At 48.4% G+C, this 15391-nt stretch overlaps 1 protein-coding gene across 2 annotated transcripts; it reads left to right on the forward strand.

Moving 5' to 3' along the window:
* The first annotated feature begins 8592 nt into the window (after positions 1-8592).
* LOC110495003 (suppressor of cytokine signaling 1) lies at positions 8593-15004 on the forward strand. 2 transcript variants are annotated; one of them, XM_036974594.1, is made up of 3 exons: positions 8593-9308; positions 12077-14226; positions 14350-14457. In XM_036974594.1, the coding sequence occupies exons 2-3, from the start codon at positions 12258-12260 to the stop codon at positions 14427-14429; spliced, it is 2049 nt and encodes a 682-aa protein (XP_036830489.1). In that variant the 5' UTR covers positions 8593-9308; positions 12077-12257; the 3' UTR covers positions 14430-14457. The 2 variants fall into 2 exon arrangements, with proteins under 2 accessions (XP_036830489.1, XP_036830490.1); XM_036974595.1 differs by having other exon boundaries at positions 8606-9308; positions 12077-12940; positions 14350-15004.
* Positions 15005-15391: the final 387 nt, after the last annotated feature.

Genomic DNA, 15391 nt, shown 5'->3' on the forward strand with positions numbered 1-15391 from the left:
GGGCTGGTTCAGGGGGATGGGGAGACGGGGCTGGTTCAGGGGGATGGGGAGACGGGGCTGGGTCAGGGGGATGGGGAGACGGGGCTGGGTCAGGGGGATGGGGAGACGGGGCTGGTTCATTGGGATGGGGAGACGGGGCTGGTTCAGGGGGATGGGAATGGGGAGACGGGGCTGGTTCATTGGGATGGGGAGACAGGGCTGGTTCAGGGGGATGGGGAGACAGGGCTGGTTCACTGGGATAGGGATGGGGAGAAAGGGCTGGTTCAGGGGGATGGGGAGACAGGGCTGGTTCAGGGGGATGGGGAGACAGGGCTGGTTCAGGGGGATGGGGAGACAGGGGGATGGGGAGACAGGGCTGGTTCAGGGGGATGGGGATGGGGAGACAGGGCTGTTTCAGGGGGATGGGGAGACAGGGCTCATTCAGGGGGATGGGTAGACAGGACTGCTGAGCCTGAAGCTGCATCTGTTGGGCCTGGCTCCAGGCAACTGATTTAGTATGAATAGCTTGCTAAATGCTTTCCTGAATTGATTAAATGTTGGCTAAAAGAGGAGCGAAATGTAAACATTTTCTTTGAAGATATTAAGGACCAGGTAGCCTAGCGGACCAGGGTGACAGGTAGCCCAGCGGACCAGGGTGACAGGTAGCCTAGCGGACTAGGGTGACAGGTAGCCTAGCGGACCAGGGTGACAGGTAGCCTAGTGTTTAGAGCAGGTAGCCTAGTGGACCAGGGTGACAGGTAGCCTAGTGGACCAGGGTGACAGGTAGCCTAGTGTTTAGAGCAGGTAGCCTAGCGGACCAGGGTGACAGGTAGCCTAGCGGACCAGGGTGACAGGTAGCCTAGCGGACCAGGGTGACAGGTAGCCTAGTGTTTAGAGCAGGTAGCCTAGTGGACCAGGGTGACAGGTAGCCTAGTGGACCAGGGTGACAGGTAGCCTAGTGTTTAGAGCAGGTAGCCTAGCGGACCAGGGTGACAGGTAGCCTAGTGGACCAGGGTGACAGGTAGCCTAGTGTTTAGAGCAGGTAGCCTAGCGGACCAGGGTGACAGGTAGCCTAGTGGACCAGGGTGACAGGTAGCCTAGTGTTTAGAGCAGGTAGCCTAGCGGACCAGGGTGACAGGTAGCCTAGTGTTTAGAGCAGGTAGCCTAGCGGACCAGGGTGACAGGTAGCCTAGTGTTTAGAGCGCTGGGCCAGTAACTGAATCCCTGTTCTGACAAGGTAAAAATCAGTTGTTCTGCCCCTGAACAAGGCTGTTTTAACTTCTTATGGCTGGGGGGCAGTATTGAGTAGCTTGGATGAATAAGGTGCCCAGAGTAAACGGCCTGCTACTCAGGCCCAGAAGCTGAGATACAGTGCCTTGCGAAAGTATTCGGCCCCCTTGAACTTTGCGACCTTTTGCCACATTTCAGGCTTCAAACATAAAGATATAAAACTGTATTTTTTTGTGAAGAATCAACAACAAGTGGGACACAATCATGAAGTGGAACGACATTTATTGGATATTTCAAACTTTTTTAACAAATCAAAAACTGAAAAATTGGGCGTGCAAAATTATTCAGCCCCTTTACTTTCAGTGCAGCAAACTCTCTCCAGAAGTTCAGTGAGGATCTCTGAATGATCCAATGTTGACCTAAATGACTAATGATGATAAATACAATCCACCTGTGTGTAATCAAGTCTCCGTATAAATGCACCTGCACTGTGATAGTCTCAGAGGTCCGTTAAAAGCGCAGAGAGCATCATGAAGAACAAGGAACACACCAGGCAGGTCCGAGATACTGTTGTGAAGAAGTTTAAAGCCGGATTTGGATACAAAAAGATTTCCCAAGCTTTAAACATCCCAAGGAACACTGTGCAAGCGATCATATTGAAATGGAAGGAGTATCAGACCACTGCAAGTCTACCAAGACCTGGCCGTCCCTCTAAACTTTCAGCTCATACAAGGAGAAGACTGATCAGAGATGCAGCCAAGAGGCCCATGATCACTCTGGATGAACTGCAGAGATCTACAGCTGAGGTGGGAGACTCTGTCCATAGGACAACAATCAGTCGTATATTGCACAAATCTGGCCTTTATGGAAGAGTGGCAAGAAGAAAGCCATTTCTTAAAGATATCCATAAAAAGTGTCGTTTAAAGTTTGCCACAAGCCACCTGGGAGACACACCAAACATGTGGAAGAAGGTGCTCTGGTCAGATGAAACCAAAATTGAACTTTTTGGCAACAATGCAAAACGTTATGTTTGGCGTAAAAGCAACACAGCTGAACACACCATCCCCACTGTCAAACATGGTGGTGGCAGCATCATGGTTTGGGCCTGCTTTTCTTCAGCAGGGACAGGGAAGATGGTTACAATTGATGGGAAGATGGATGGAGCCAAATACAGGACCATTCTGGAAGAAAACCTGATGGAGTCTGCAAAAGACCTGAGACTGGGACGGAGATTTGTCTGCCAACAAGACAATGATCCAAAACATAAAGCAAAATCTACAATGGAATGGTTCAAAAATAAACATATCCAGGTGTTAGAATGGCCAAGTCAAAGTCCAGACCTGAATCCAATCGAGAATCTGTGGAAAGAACTGAAAACTGCTGTTCACAAATGCTCTCCATCCAACCTCACTGAGCTCGAGCTGTTTTGCAAGGAGGAATGGGAAAAAATGTCAGTCTCTCGATGTGCAAAACTGATAGAGACATACCCCAAGCGACTTACAGCTGTAATCGCATCAAAAGGTGGCGCTACAAAGTATTAACTTAAAGGGGCTGAATAATTTTGCACGCCCAATTTTTCAGTTTTTGAATTGTTAAAAAAGTTTGAAATATCCAATAAATGTCGTTCCACTTCATGATTGTGTCCCACTTGTTGTTGATTCTTCACAAAAAAATACAGTTTTATATCTTTATGTTTTAAGCCTGAAATGTGGCAAAAGGTCGCAAAGTTCAAGGGGGCCGAATACTTTCGCAAGGCACTGTATGCATATTATTAGTAGATTTGGATAGAAAACACTCGGCAGTTTCTAAAACTGTTTGAATGATGTCTGTGAGTATAACAGAACTCATATGGCAGGCAAAAAACTGAGGAAAAATCCAACCAGGGCTGGGGAAATCTGAGGTTTGTAGTTTTTCAACTTTTTGTCTATCCAAGATACCGTGTAAATTTCTTAGGTGGCTTCCACTAGATGTCAACAGTCTTTAGAACCTTGTTTCAGGCTTCTACTGTGAAGGGGGAGCGAATGAGAGCTGTTTAAATCAGGTGTCTGTCAGAAAGCCATGAGCTCAGTCTCGCGTGCGAGAGCGACCTGCGTTTCATTGCATTTCTAAAGACAAAGGAATGTCCGGTTGGAACATTATTGAAGATTTATGTCAAAAACATCCTAAAGAATGATTCTATACATCGTTTGACATGTTTCTACTGTAACGGAACTTTTTTACTTTTCGTCTGGACCTAGTGAACGCGCTTCGTGACTTTGGATTTGTGAATTATGGTTTGATGATTATTATGATTATTGCATGGTTTGCTTTTTCCGTAAAGCTTTTTTGAAATCGGACACAGCGGTTGCATTAAGGAGAAGTGTATCTATAATTCCATGCACAACACTTGTATCTTTAATCAATGTTTATTATGAGTATTTATGTAAATTTATGTGGCTCTCTGCACTTTCACAGGATGTTTTGGAAGCAAAACATTACTGAACATAACGCGCCAATGTAAACTGAGAATTTTGTATATAAATATGAACTTTATCAAACAAAACATACATGTATTGTATAACATGAAGTCCTATGAGTGTCATCTGATGAAGATCATCAAAGGTTAGTGATTAATTTTATCTCTATTTCTGCTTTTTGTGACTCCTCTCATTGGCTGGAAAAATGGCTGGTTTTTTTTCTGTGACTTGGTGGTGACCTAACATAATAATGAGGAATTTTAATTATGGGATTTCTGTTGTTTTGAATTTGGCGCCCTGCACTTTCACTGGCTGTTGTCATATCGATCCCGTTAACGGGATTTCAGCCGTAAGAAGTTTAACCCATTGTTCCTAAGCTGTCATTCTCAATAAGAATTTGTTCTTGCCTAGTTACAAAAAGGTTACATTTATTTTTTAAGTTGTTTAATTCTGTAACTAGGCAACAGAACAGTGAATTTCAGTCAAGTTGAACATTTTACTTGTGATGAATACAGTTAATATGCAAATTTACAGCCAATTAGAGCTAAAGTTTCAAATATTTACCAGCAAACAAATGAAAAAATATACAAATATTTACATGCTTGTAAAACGAATTCCTCCAGGAGGCCCAGTCGTCCCAGTCGTCCCAGTCGTCCCAGTCGACCCAGTCGTCCCAGGAGGCCCAGTCGTCCCAGTCGTCCCAGTCGTCCCAGTCCCAGTCGTCCCAGTCGTCCCAGTCGACCCAGTCGTCCCAGTCGTCCCAGTCGTCCCAGTCCCAGTCGTCCCAGTCGTCCCAGTCGTCCCAGTCGACCCAGGTGTCCCAGTCGTCCCAGTCCCAGTCGTTCCAGTCGTCCCAGTCCCATTCGTCCCAGTCGTCCCAGTCGTCCCAGGCGTCCCAGTCGTCCCAGTCGTCCCAGTCGTCCCAGTCCCAGTCGTTCCAGTCGTCCCAGTCCCAGTCGTCCCAGTCGTCCCAGTCGTCCCAGTCGTCCCAGTCGACCCAGTCGTCCCAGTCGTCCCAGTCGTCCCAGTCGTCCCAGTCGACCCTGGCAGGAATCGCCAGTTACAAGGTAGGAATATGGAACACAATGTAATTATTAGACTGTTCCATCACTAGGTCATTGTGGATTACTAAAGTATAATATCCCTGATAACAAATCATGATAACATTGGATTGATAGATGCATGGGCACACATATGTGCATGTGTGGCAATAACAGGATCAAATCAAGGACGGCATCACAAATTAATACCACTTGAAGCTTGATGATGAGTTGATCCTTTGAATCACCTGTGCAATGCTGAGGAAAAAACAACAATGTGCCTCTTTGAGTCCCCAGGACTGAGAACCACTGCTCTCCATTGGGACCTCTTCATCTGCAGACAGACCCACTGTTCTCCGGAGACGTGGATGTTGGTTTTAAGGCAGCCCCACCGCACCTCTCTGGTTTCAGTTGTACAACTGACTAGGTATCCCTCTTTCCCTTTCACAGCTCTCTGTATCTGAGGACAGAAAACCTCACAAGAAACAGCCTTCATTATACTCAAACATCGTAAAAAATATATATTTTTAATTTTATTTATTTTTTACATTTTGGTTTGTCACCAGAGCAGTTTAGAGCATATTACTATGTAACTATTTACCCATTTAATAGCTAGACCATCATACAAACTTGCTATGCGGAATTCTTGACTCACGACCGAATGTGTTTCCATATGTCGCCAGCAGGCCCACAAGCCAGCCACTCGGTTCTGCCTAAGCGGCACGCGACAGTTCACCGCTTTGCTAGGCGAGCGAGCGAGCGAGGTGAACTAGAACTAGAACTAGAACGGCGTCCCTCCTTCCTTCGCGACCACTACGAGGTAACCGAGCAACCGGCATAGCAACGGACGCGTCGGTTCATTACGTAATCCGGTCAGAATGTTGCAAATTCTAGCAACAGAAATGAGCTACTCATAGAATCCCATTGTGACGTAGCGCGGGACGTTATTTGTTCACGACAGGCAGCCTACTGTAGGTAGTCTACTTTACTAGTTATAGGTGGTCTCTATGGAAACGAGCCTACCTTACTACACTGAACAACAATATAAATACAATATGTGTTGGTCCCATCACATTACAGAGTATTTTGTATAAATATATATATATATATATATATATTTAAATAAATGATCTACACAAGTATTTTGTATAGATCATAGACAAAATATATATTTTAATCCACTTTGTAACAACAACAAAATGTTTAACAAGTCAAGGGTTGTGAAGTAAAACAGTGATTGGTTCATTCAAGCCCCGCCCACAAACCTCAAATATCATCTGCCATTAGTCTGAGCCAACAGATGCCAATAAATGTTCCATGAGCTGGAATAAGGTCCTGTAAATGTTCCATGAGCTGGAATAAGGTCCTGTAAATGTTCCATGAGCTGGAATAAGGTCCTGTAAATGTTCCATGAGCTGGAATAAGGTCCTGTAAATGTTCCATACAAACAAAAAGATGATTTCTCTCAAATGTTGTGGGCACATTATTTTACATCCCTGTTAGGGAGCATTTCTCCTTTGCCAAGATAAGACAATGACTTCAACATGTCTGTCTGTCTGTCTGTCTGTCTGTCTGTCTGTCTGTCTGTCTGTCTGTCTATCTGAATGAGCTGAGTCTCTTTATCAGACCCATAGTCTGTCTGTCTGCCTGCCTGTCTGTCTGAATGAGCTGTCTCTTTATCAGACCCATAGTATGTCTGTCTGTCTGTCTGTCTGTCTGTCTGTCTGTCTGTCTGTCTGTCTGTCTGTCTGTCTGAGCTGAGTCTGTTTATCAATCTTCATAACATATTTTATCAACACACACACACACACACACACACACACACACACACACACACACACACACACACACACACACACACACACACACACAGTGCTGAAAAATCACATGATTTCAGAGAAAGGAGAGCCAAAGCGAAAGTGAAAGTGTGTTCTGACCAGCTGGCAGGAAGCCAAGGCCCTCTGGGGAACAGACATGGCATGTATACACACACACACACACACACGGGCACATGTACGCACACACACACACACGGGCACATGTACGCACACACACACACACGGGCACATGTACACACACACACACACACACACACGGGAACACACACACACACACGGGAACACACACACACACACGGGCACACACACACACACACACACGGGAACACACACACACGGGCACACACACACACGGGAACACACACACACACACGGGAACACACACACACGGGCACACACACACACACGGGAACACACACACACGGGCACACACACACACGGGAACACACACACACACACGGGCACACACACACACACACACACACACACACACGGGAACACACACACACACGGGAACACACACACACGGGCACACACAGGAACACACAAGGGCACGGGAACACACACACGCACACACACACACACACTTATGGGAACACACCTGTTGGCTCGCAGCCCGGTCTGATAGACTAGACGTATATTTAAGTATAGTACATAGTATATGGTATATTTAACGTAAATCTGGTGACGTCCAAATGACACTGAACAAAAATATGAGTTTATATAAACGAAAAGTGCTCGTTTCATGAGCTGAAATTAAAGACAGCAGAAATTTGCCATGCTTACAAAAAGCTTATCTCACATTTTGTGCAGAAATGTGTTTACGTCCCTGTTAGTGAGCATTTCTCCTGAGACAAGATAATTCATCCACCTGACAGGTGTGTCATATCAAGAAGCTGATTAAACCAGTACACAGGTGCACCTCGTGCTGGGGACCATAAAAGGCCACTCTAAAAGGTGAAGTTTTGTCACACAACACAATGCCACAGTCTCAAGTTTTGAGGGAGCGTGCAATTGGCATGCTGACTGCAGGAACGTCAACCAGAGCTGTTGCCAGAGAATTTAATGTTAATTTCTCTACCATAAGCCCCTTCCAATGTCATTTTTTGAGAATTTGTCATTACATCCAACCTGCCCAGCTTCTTCACCTGCGTGTTCATCAGAGTGTGGGGGGGGGGGGGGGGGTCTGCTGAGGAGTAACTCTGTCTGTAATAAAGCCCCTTTGTGGGGAAAAACTACTTCTGATTAGCTGGATCTGGCTCCCTAGTGGGTGGATCTGGCTCCCTAGTGGGTGGGCCTGGTTCCCTAGTGGCTGGGCCTGGCTCCATAGTGGGTCGGCCTGGCTCCATAGTGGGTCGGCCTGGCTCCCTAGTGGGTGGGCCTGGCTCCCTAGTGGGTGGGCCTGGCTCCCTAGTGGGTCGGCCTGGCTCCCTAGTGGCTGTGCCTGGCTCCCTAGTGGGTCGGCCTGGCTCCCTAGTGGGTCGGCCTGGCTCCCTAGTGGGTGGGCCTGGCTCCCTACTGGGTCTGCCTGGCTCCCTAGTGGCTGGGCCTGGCTCCATAGTGGGTCGGCCTGGCTCCATAGTGGTTCGGCCTGGCTCCCTAGTGGCTGGGCCTGGCTCCCTAGTGGCTGGGCCTGGCTCCCCAGTGGCTGGGTCTGTCTCCCTAGTGGGTCGACCTGGCTCCCTAGTGGGTCGGCCTGGCTCCCTAGTGGCTGGGCCTGGCTCCCTAGTGGCTGGGCCTGGCTCCCTAGTGGGTCGGCCTGGCTCCCTAGTGGCTGGGCCTGGCTCCCTAGTGGCTGGGCCTGGCTCAGTAAACGGGTACAGTAGGTAGGTACAGTAAACAGGTACAGTAGGTAGGTACAGTAAACAGGTACAGTAAACAGGTACAGTAGGTAGGTACAGTAAACAGGTACAGGAAACAGGTTCAGTAAACAGGTTCAGTAAACAGGTACAGTAGGTAGGTACAGTAAACATTTACAGTAAACAGGTACAGTAGGTAGGTACAGTAAACAGGTACAGTAAACAGGTACAGTAGGTAGGTACAGTAGGTAGGTACAGTAAACAGGTACAGGAAACAGGTTCAGTAAACAGGTTCAGTAAACAGGTACAGTAGGTACAGTTAACAGGTACAGTAAACCGATACAGTAGGTATGGAAGCCAAAAAACACTTAAGTCACACCGTGTCACAGTCACACCCCTGCTGCCAGAGACTCAAAGTCATTGCAGGTTCCGCCCTCCCATCTCAGCACAAAGCAGCTCTCTATTCCTCCTTACAGGATTCTCGTCCTCCCCTTTTCACCATGGGGAGTGTACATATTGTAACATACCTACTATATACTGTCGAACAATGGACCGTTTTAATGATGTATAACGAAAGATAACATTTGGATGGTTCTTGGAAAACGCACGCGGTCACAGGACTCGGGACACTTTGACGCGGGGAGGAGTTACGGTGGTGTGTTCGTTTTGAACTTTTTTTAGTGTTGTTTCGTTCAACTCGAGATACCGTTTCAGGCAAGACGACAGTATAGGAAACATGGTAGACTGGCAGGCTACTACTACATCCAAGATCTGTGAAACTTAAGTAGCGCGTATGGTTGGTTACACGTGTCTGAGAACGGGAACATGAAGACCTTTTTGACGGTGACAGTAATGTAATGGTGTGATTTATAGCCGACGCATTGCACGCGGAGTATCTACATTCTTAGTGCGAAGTCTCCCACCACCGAGTCATTTGGTTAACGTCTCATTCCTCTCCAGAAAACGGTAAGCACCCGACGCTCCCCAACTTGCTCCATTTGAAACAAGACTACGGTCATATTTTTTGTTGCATTTATCGGGAATACATGAATCTATTTTTAAAGAATATAAAGAGCGTTTGAATGGTAACTGGTGAGCTGTAGCTGGAAGTTCGAGACAAGTTTGCACAATGAGCTGGTTTGCATGTCCAGACGTTTATAGTTGAACCCGCCGTAGAGCTGTTGTCCAGACGTTTATAGTTGAACCCGCCGTAGAGCTGTTGTCCAGGCGTTTATAGTTGAACCCGCCGTAGAGCTGTTGTCCAGACGTTTATAGTGGAACCCGCCGTAGAGCTGTTGTCCAGACGTTTATAGTGGAACCCGCCGTAGAGCTGTTGTCCAGGCGTTTATAGTTGAACCCACCGTAGAGCTGTTGTCCAGGCGTTTATAGTTGAACCCGCCGTAGAGCTGTTGTCCAGGCGTTTATAGTTGAACCCGCCGTAGAGCTGTTGTCCAGGCGTTTATAGTTGAACCCGCCGTAGAGCTGTTGTCCAGGCGTTTATAGTTGAACCCGCCGTAGAGCTGTCGTCCAGGCGTTTATAGTTGAACCCGCCGTAGAGCTGTTGTCCAGGCGTTTATAGTTGAACCCACCGTAGAGCTGTTGTCCAGGCGTTTATAGTTGAACCCGCCGTAGAGCTGTTGTCCAGGCGTTATAGTTGAACCCGCCGTAGAGCTGTTGTCCAGGCGTTTATAGTTGAACCCGCCGTAGAGCTGTTGTCCAGGCGTTTATAGTTGAACCCGCCGTAGAGCTGTTGTCCAGGCGTTTATAGTTGAACCCACGGTAGAGCTGTTGTCCAGGCGTTATAGTTGAACCCACGGTAGAGCTGTTGTCCAGGCGTTTATAGTTGAACCCACCGTAGAGCTGTTGTCCAGGCGTTATAGTTGAACCCACCGTAGAGCTGTTGTCCAGGCGTTATAGTTGAACCCACCGTAGAGCTGTCGTCCAGGCGTTATAGTTGAACCCACCGTAGAGCTGTTGTCCAGGCGTTATAGTTGAACCCACCGTAGAGCTGTTGTGACAGTCAGACTGAAAGTGAAACCGTTTCCTTTTACAACCCGTCTCCCGGCTGCTGCCAGAATCTTCCAAACAGACACAGTTCTGTTAACAGTTAACAGCTATAACTAGGAAGATAAAGACACTGTCCTGTTAACAGTTAACAGCTATAACTAGGAAGATAAGACACTGTCCTGTTAACAGTTAACAGCTATAACTAGGAAGATAAGACACTGTCCTGTTAACAGTTAACAGCTATAACTAGGAAGATAAGACACTGTCCTGTTAACAGTTAACAGCTATAACTAGGAAGATAAGACACTGTCCTGTTAACAGTTAACAGCTATAACTAGGAAGATAAGACACTGTCCTGTTAACAGTTAACAGCTATAACTAGGAAGATAAGACACTGTCCTGTTAGCAGTTAACAGCTATAACTAGGAAGATAAGACACTGTCCTGTTAACAGTTAACAGCTATAACTAGGAAGATAAAGACACTGTCCTGTTAGCAGTTAACAGCTATAACTAGGAAGATAAGACACTGTCCTGTTAACAGTTAACAGCTATAACTAGGAAGATAAGACACTGTCCTGTTAACAGTTAACAGCTATAACTAGGAAGATAAGACACTGTCCTGTTAACAGTTAACAGCTATAACTAGGAAGATAAGACACTGTCCTGTTAACAGTTAACAGCTATAACTAGGAAGATAAGACACTGTCCTGTTAACAGTTAACAGCTATAACTAGGAAGATAAGACACTGTCCTGTTAACAGTTAACAGCTATAACTAGGAAGATAAAGACACGCTTCTAACATCACATTTTATTGGTCACACATATTTAGTAAATGTTATCGCGGGTGTAGCGATGTGCTTGGCAGGTCAATGAAGAACACATTGTTATTGAGAATGATCGCCTGGCAAGAAGCAAAACTCCTCCTGTTGGGCAGAGGATTAAAATAAAGGGGGCTCCCGAGTGAGGCGTCACTACAGACCCTGGTTCCGTTCCAGGCTGTATCACAGAGGTCGGCAGGGTAGCCTAGTGGTTAGAGAGTTGGACTAGTAACCGAAAAGTTGCAAGTTCGAATCCCCGAACTGACAATTGGCCCAGCTTCGTCCAGGGTTTGGCCCGTCATTGTAAATAATGTTTTTTTCTTAACTGACTTGCCTAGTTAAATACACATAAAAAAAACATGGAGAACATGGACAGAACACTCTTGGCAACAGCACAGATACACTACATGACCAACAGCACCGGCTCCTCGAACATCTCATTCCAAAATCATGGGCGTTGGTCTGATTTAACAGCCTCCAGTCTTCTGGGAAGGATTTCCACTAGATGTTGGAACATGGCACAGCATGAACACCTCTACACTACAAGAAGGGAGACCACAAGGTTACATGAAGGGAGATCCACAGCAACAACATGACAGACCATAATACAAGCAGTGCGAAGAGACAGACCGAAACATGCAGCACAATCAGCATCCTACGTTACTGGGTTCCCATAACAACCACAGCTGTCCATGACGGAGTCCTTGAAACCTGAGACGGAGACTAAACTTTCCAGTGTTAGTGGTGTGTGTGTGTGTGTGTGTGTGTGTGTGTGTGTGTGTGTGTGTGTGTGTGTGTGTGTGTGTGTGTGTGTGTGTGTGTGTGTGTGTGTGTGTGTGTCTCCGGCCTATGTTTTTATACAGCACCTCAATAACACTGTCGCCTGTCTGTCTGTCTCTTCACCCAGGATTCTCCAGATCATTATGGATCTCTCTCTCCTCGCCCCTATAGTGGATTTGGATATGGGATAGGGATCCAGACTCCTGGACCACGCAGGAGTATCTTCTAGTGCGACACACACACACCGTCAGCTGGTTCACAGTGGCTACTACTGGGGATGGGGGATCCAGTGGAGGGCTCTCTTCTGTATGATGGTCAGAGACACTCTGGCAGGAACCACAGTGGAACCATCGCAGAACCACACGACACCCACGCAGAACCAGGACGGAACCCAGCAGCTTCCAGGTGAAACCCTAGAACACGTAGAACAACAGAACCGCGTTCAAGAACAACAGAACCAACTCGATAACTTCGAACTCTTAGGTCAAGAGAATGAACTCTTAGAACAACAGAACCTAGAACATCAGATCCAACTCTTAGAACTAGAGAATACGGTCCAGACCAGCACAGACAACCGGACCACACCTCCAGACAAGACCAGTTCTGGCGGTGCCCTCCATCCCTGGTGGCCTCAACAGAGCAGCTTTAGAGCGACTAGACCCAGTGTCCCTCTCCCCTGGCCTAGACGCAGTGTCCCTCTCCCCTGGCCAAGCCCCAGTGTCCCTCTCCCCTGGCCAAGCCCCAGTGTCCCTCTCCCCTGGCCAAGCCCCAGTGTCCCTCTCCCCTGGCTCGGACCTCTTCTCCACTTGCCCGATCCGATCCCAGACTCCTTGACCACACACCTCCGGCCCTTCTTCAGCCAGCAGGAGTATCTTCTAGTGCGACGCACACACCGTCAGCTGGTTCACAGTGGCTACTACTGGGGCCCTATGGAGATGGAGGAGGCCCACCGCACACTGCTACTCACACCGCCTGGGAGCTTCCTCATCAGGTATACACCACACCCTGCTACACACACTGCCTGGGAGCTTCCTCATCAGGTATACACCACACCCTGCTACACACACTGCCTGGGAGCTTCCTCATCAGGTATACACCGCACCCTGCTACACACACTGCCTGGGAGCTTCCTCATCAGGTATACACCACACCCTGCTACACACACTGCCTGGGAGCTTCCTCATCAGGTATACGCCACACCCTGCTACACACACTGCCTGGGAGCTTCCTCATCAGGTATACACCACACCCTGCTACACACACCGCCTGGGAGCTTCCTCATCAGGTATACACCGCACCCTGCTACACACACACTGCCTGGGAGCTTCCTCATCAGGTATACACCACACCCTGCTACACACACTGCCTGGGAGCTTCCTCATCAGGTATACGCCACACCCTGCTACACACACTGCCTGGGAGCTTCCTCATCAGGTATACACCACACCCTGCTACACACACTGCCTGGGAGCTTCCTCATCAGGTATACACCGCACCCTGCTACACACACCGCCTGGGAGCTTCCTCATCAGGTATACACCACACCCTGCTACACACACTGCCTGGGAGCTTCCTCATCGGGTATACACCACACCCTGCTACACACACACTGCCTGGGAGCTTCCTCATCAGGTATACACCACACCCTGCTACACACACCGCCTGGGAGCTTCCTCATCAGGTATACACCGCACCCTGCTACACACACACTGCCTGGGAGCTTCCTCATCAGGTATACACCACACCCTGCTACACACACCGCCTGGGAGCTTCCTCATCAGGTATACACCACACCCTGCTACACACACTGCCTGGGAGCTTCCTCATCAGGTATACACCGCACCCTGCTACACACACCGCCTGGGAGCTTCCTCATCAGGTATACACCACACCCTGCTACACACACTGCCTGGGAGCTTCCTCATCGGGTATACACCACACCCTGCTACACACACACTGCCTGGGAGCTTCCTCATCAGGTATACACCACACCCTGCTACACACACTGCCTGGGAGCTTCCTCATCAGGTATACACCGCACCCTGCTACACACACCGCCTGGGAGCTTCCTCATCAGGTATACACCACACCCTGCTACACACACTGCCTGGGAGCTTCCTCATCGGGTATACACCACACCCTGCTACACACACACTGCCTGGGAGCTTCCTCATCAGGTATACACCACACCCTGCTACACACACCGCCTGGGAGCTTCCTCATCAGGTATACACCGCACCCTGCTACACACACACCGCCTGGGAGCTTCCTCATCAGGTATACACCACACCCTGCTACACACACACGGCTGTTCCTCATCAGGAAACAAACAAGCACAGCCCCCCCTTGCTGTTCCGTCCCGTGTAACGTTGTGCTGTCGTGTGGTTGTGTGGTTGCCAGGGACAGCAGTCAGACGAACGTCTTCTTCACCCTCAGTTACCACGGCGACCTGGGGCCCGTCAGTGTCCGCGTCCTCCTGACCAGTCAGAGTTTCCGCCTCAACGGCAGTAACAAGGCCTTTGACTCATTGTTCGCCTTGCTGCGGTTCTACGTGGAGTCATCCCATAGGCGGCTGCGGAGGGCGTGGCGCCGGGAGCGACCCATGACCTTACAGCAGCTGTGTAGGGGACGAATCGTGGAGCTGTACGGCGCGGAGGGGATAGATTCACTACCTGGGCTCAACCAGGTGGTCAGACAGTATCTACAGGACTATCCTTATAGTATATAGACACACCCTCCTACCGGAGAGTTTGGGGGACCACTTCAGTTTCAACAGACTGAAACTTTCTGAACGGTACTGACCGAAACTACAATGGAGTGGAGCCCTGTCTGGTTCTGTGGTTCTGAACGGTACTGGCCGAAACTACAATGGAGTGGAGCCCCAGAAAACGGAATTGGAATGTGCTGTTTCTTACACTCTCTGTCTCTGGTCTGGTTCTGTAGTTCTGTCTCTGGTCTGGTTCTGCGGTTCTGTCTCTGGTCTGTGGTTCTTATCTGTGTGGTTCTGTCTCTGGTCTGTGGTTCTTATCTGTGTAGTTCTGTCTCTGGTCTGGTTCTGTGGTTCTGTCTCTGGTCTGTGGTTCTTATCTGTGTGGTTCTGTCTCTGGTCTGTGGTTCTTATCTGTGGGGTTCTGTCTCTGGTCTCTGGTTCTTATCTGTGTAGTTCTGTCTCTGGTCTGGTTCTGTGGTTCTGTCTCTGGTCTGTTGTTCTTATCTGTGGGGTTCTGTCTCTGGTCTGTGGTTCTTATCTGTGTGGTTCTGTCTCTGGTCTGTGGTTCTTATCTGTGTAGTTCTGTCTCTGGTCTGGTTCTGTGGTTCTGTCTCTGGTCTGTGGTTCTGGTCTCTCTGTGATTCTGTCTCATGGGCCAGTTCTAGGCTGGGTCATGTCATGTACTGTAGTTCTGGTCTGTGGTTCTGAAGGTATAGTGGGTTGTTTTCCCAA

This window comes from Oncorhynchus mykiss, unplaced genomic scaffold (assembly GCF_013265735.2).
Source record: "Oncorhynchus mykiss isolate Arlee unplaced genomic scaffold, USDA_OmykA_1.1 un_scaffold_715, whole genome shotgun sequence".
Classification (NCBI taxonomy): domain Eukaryota; kingdom Metazoa; phylum Chordata; class Actinopteri; order Salmoniformes; family Salmonidae; genus Oncorhynchus; species Oncorhynchus mykiss.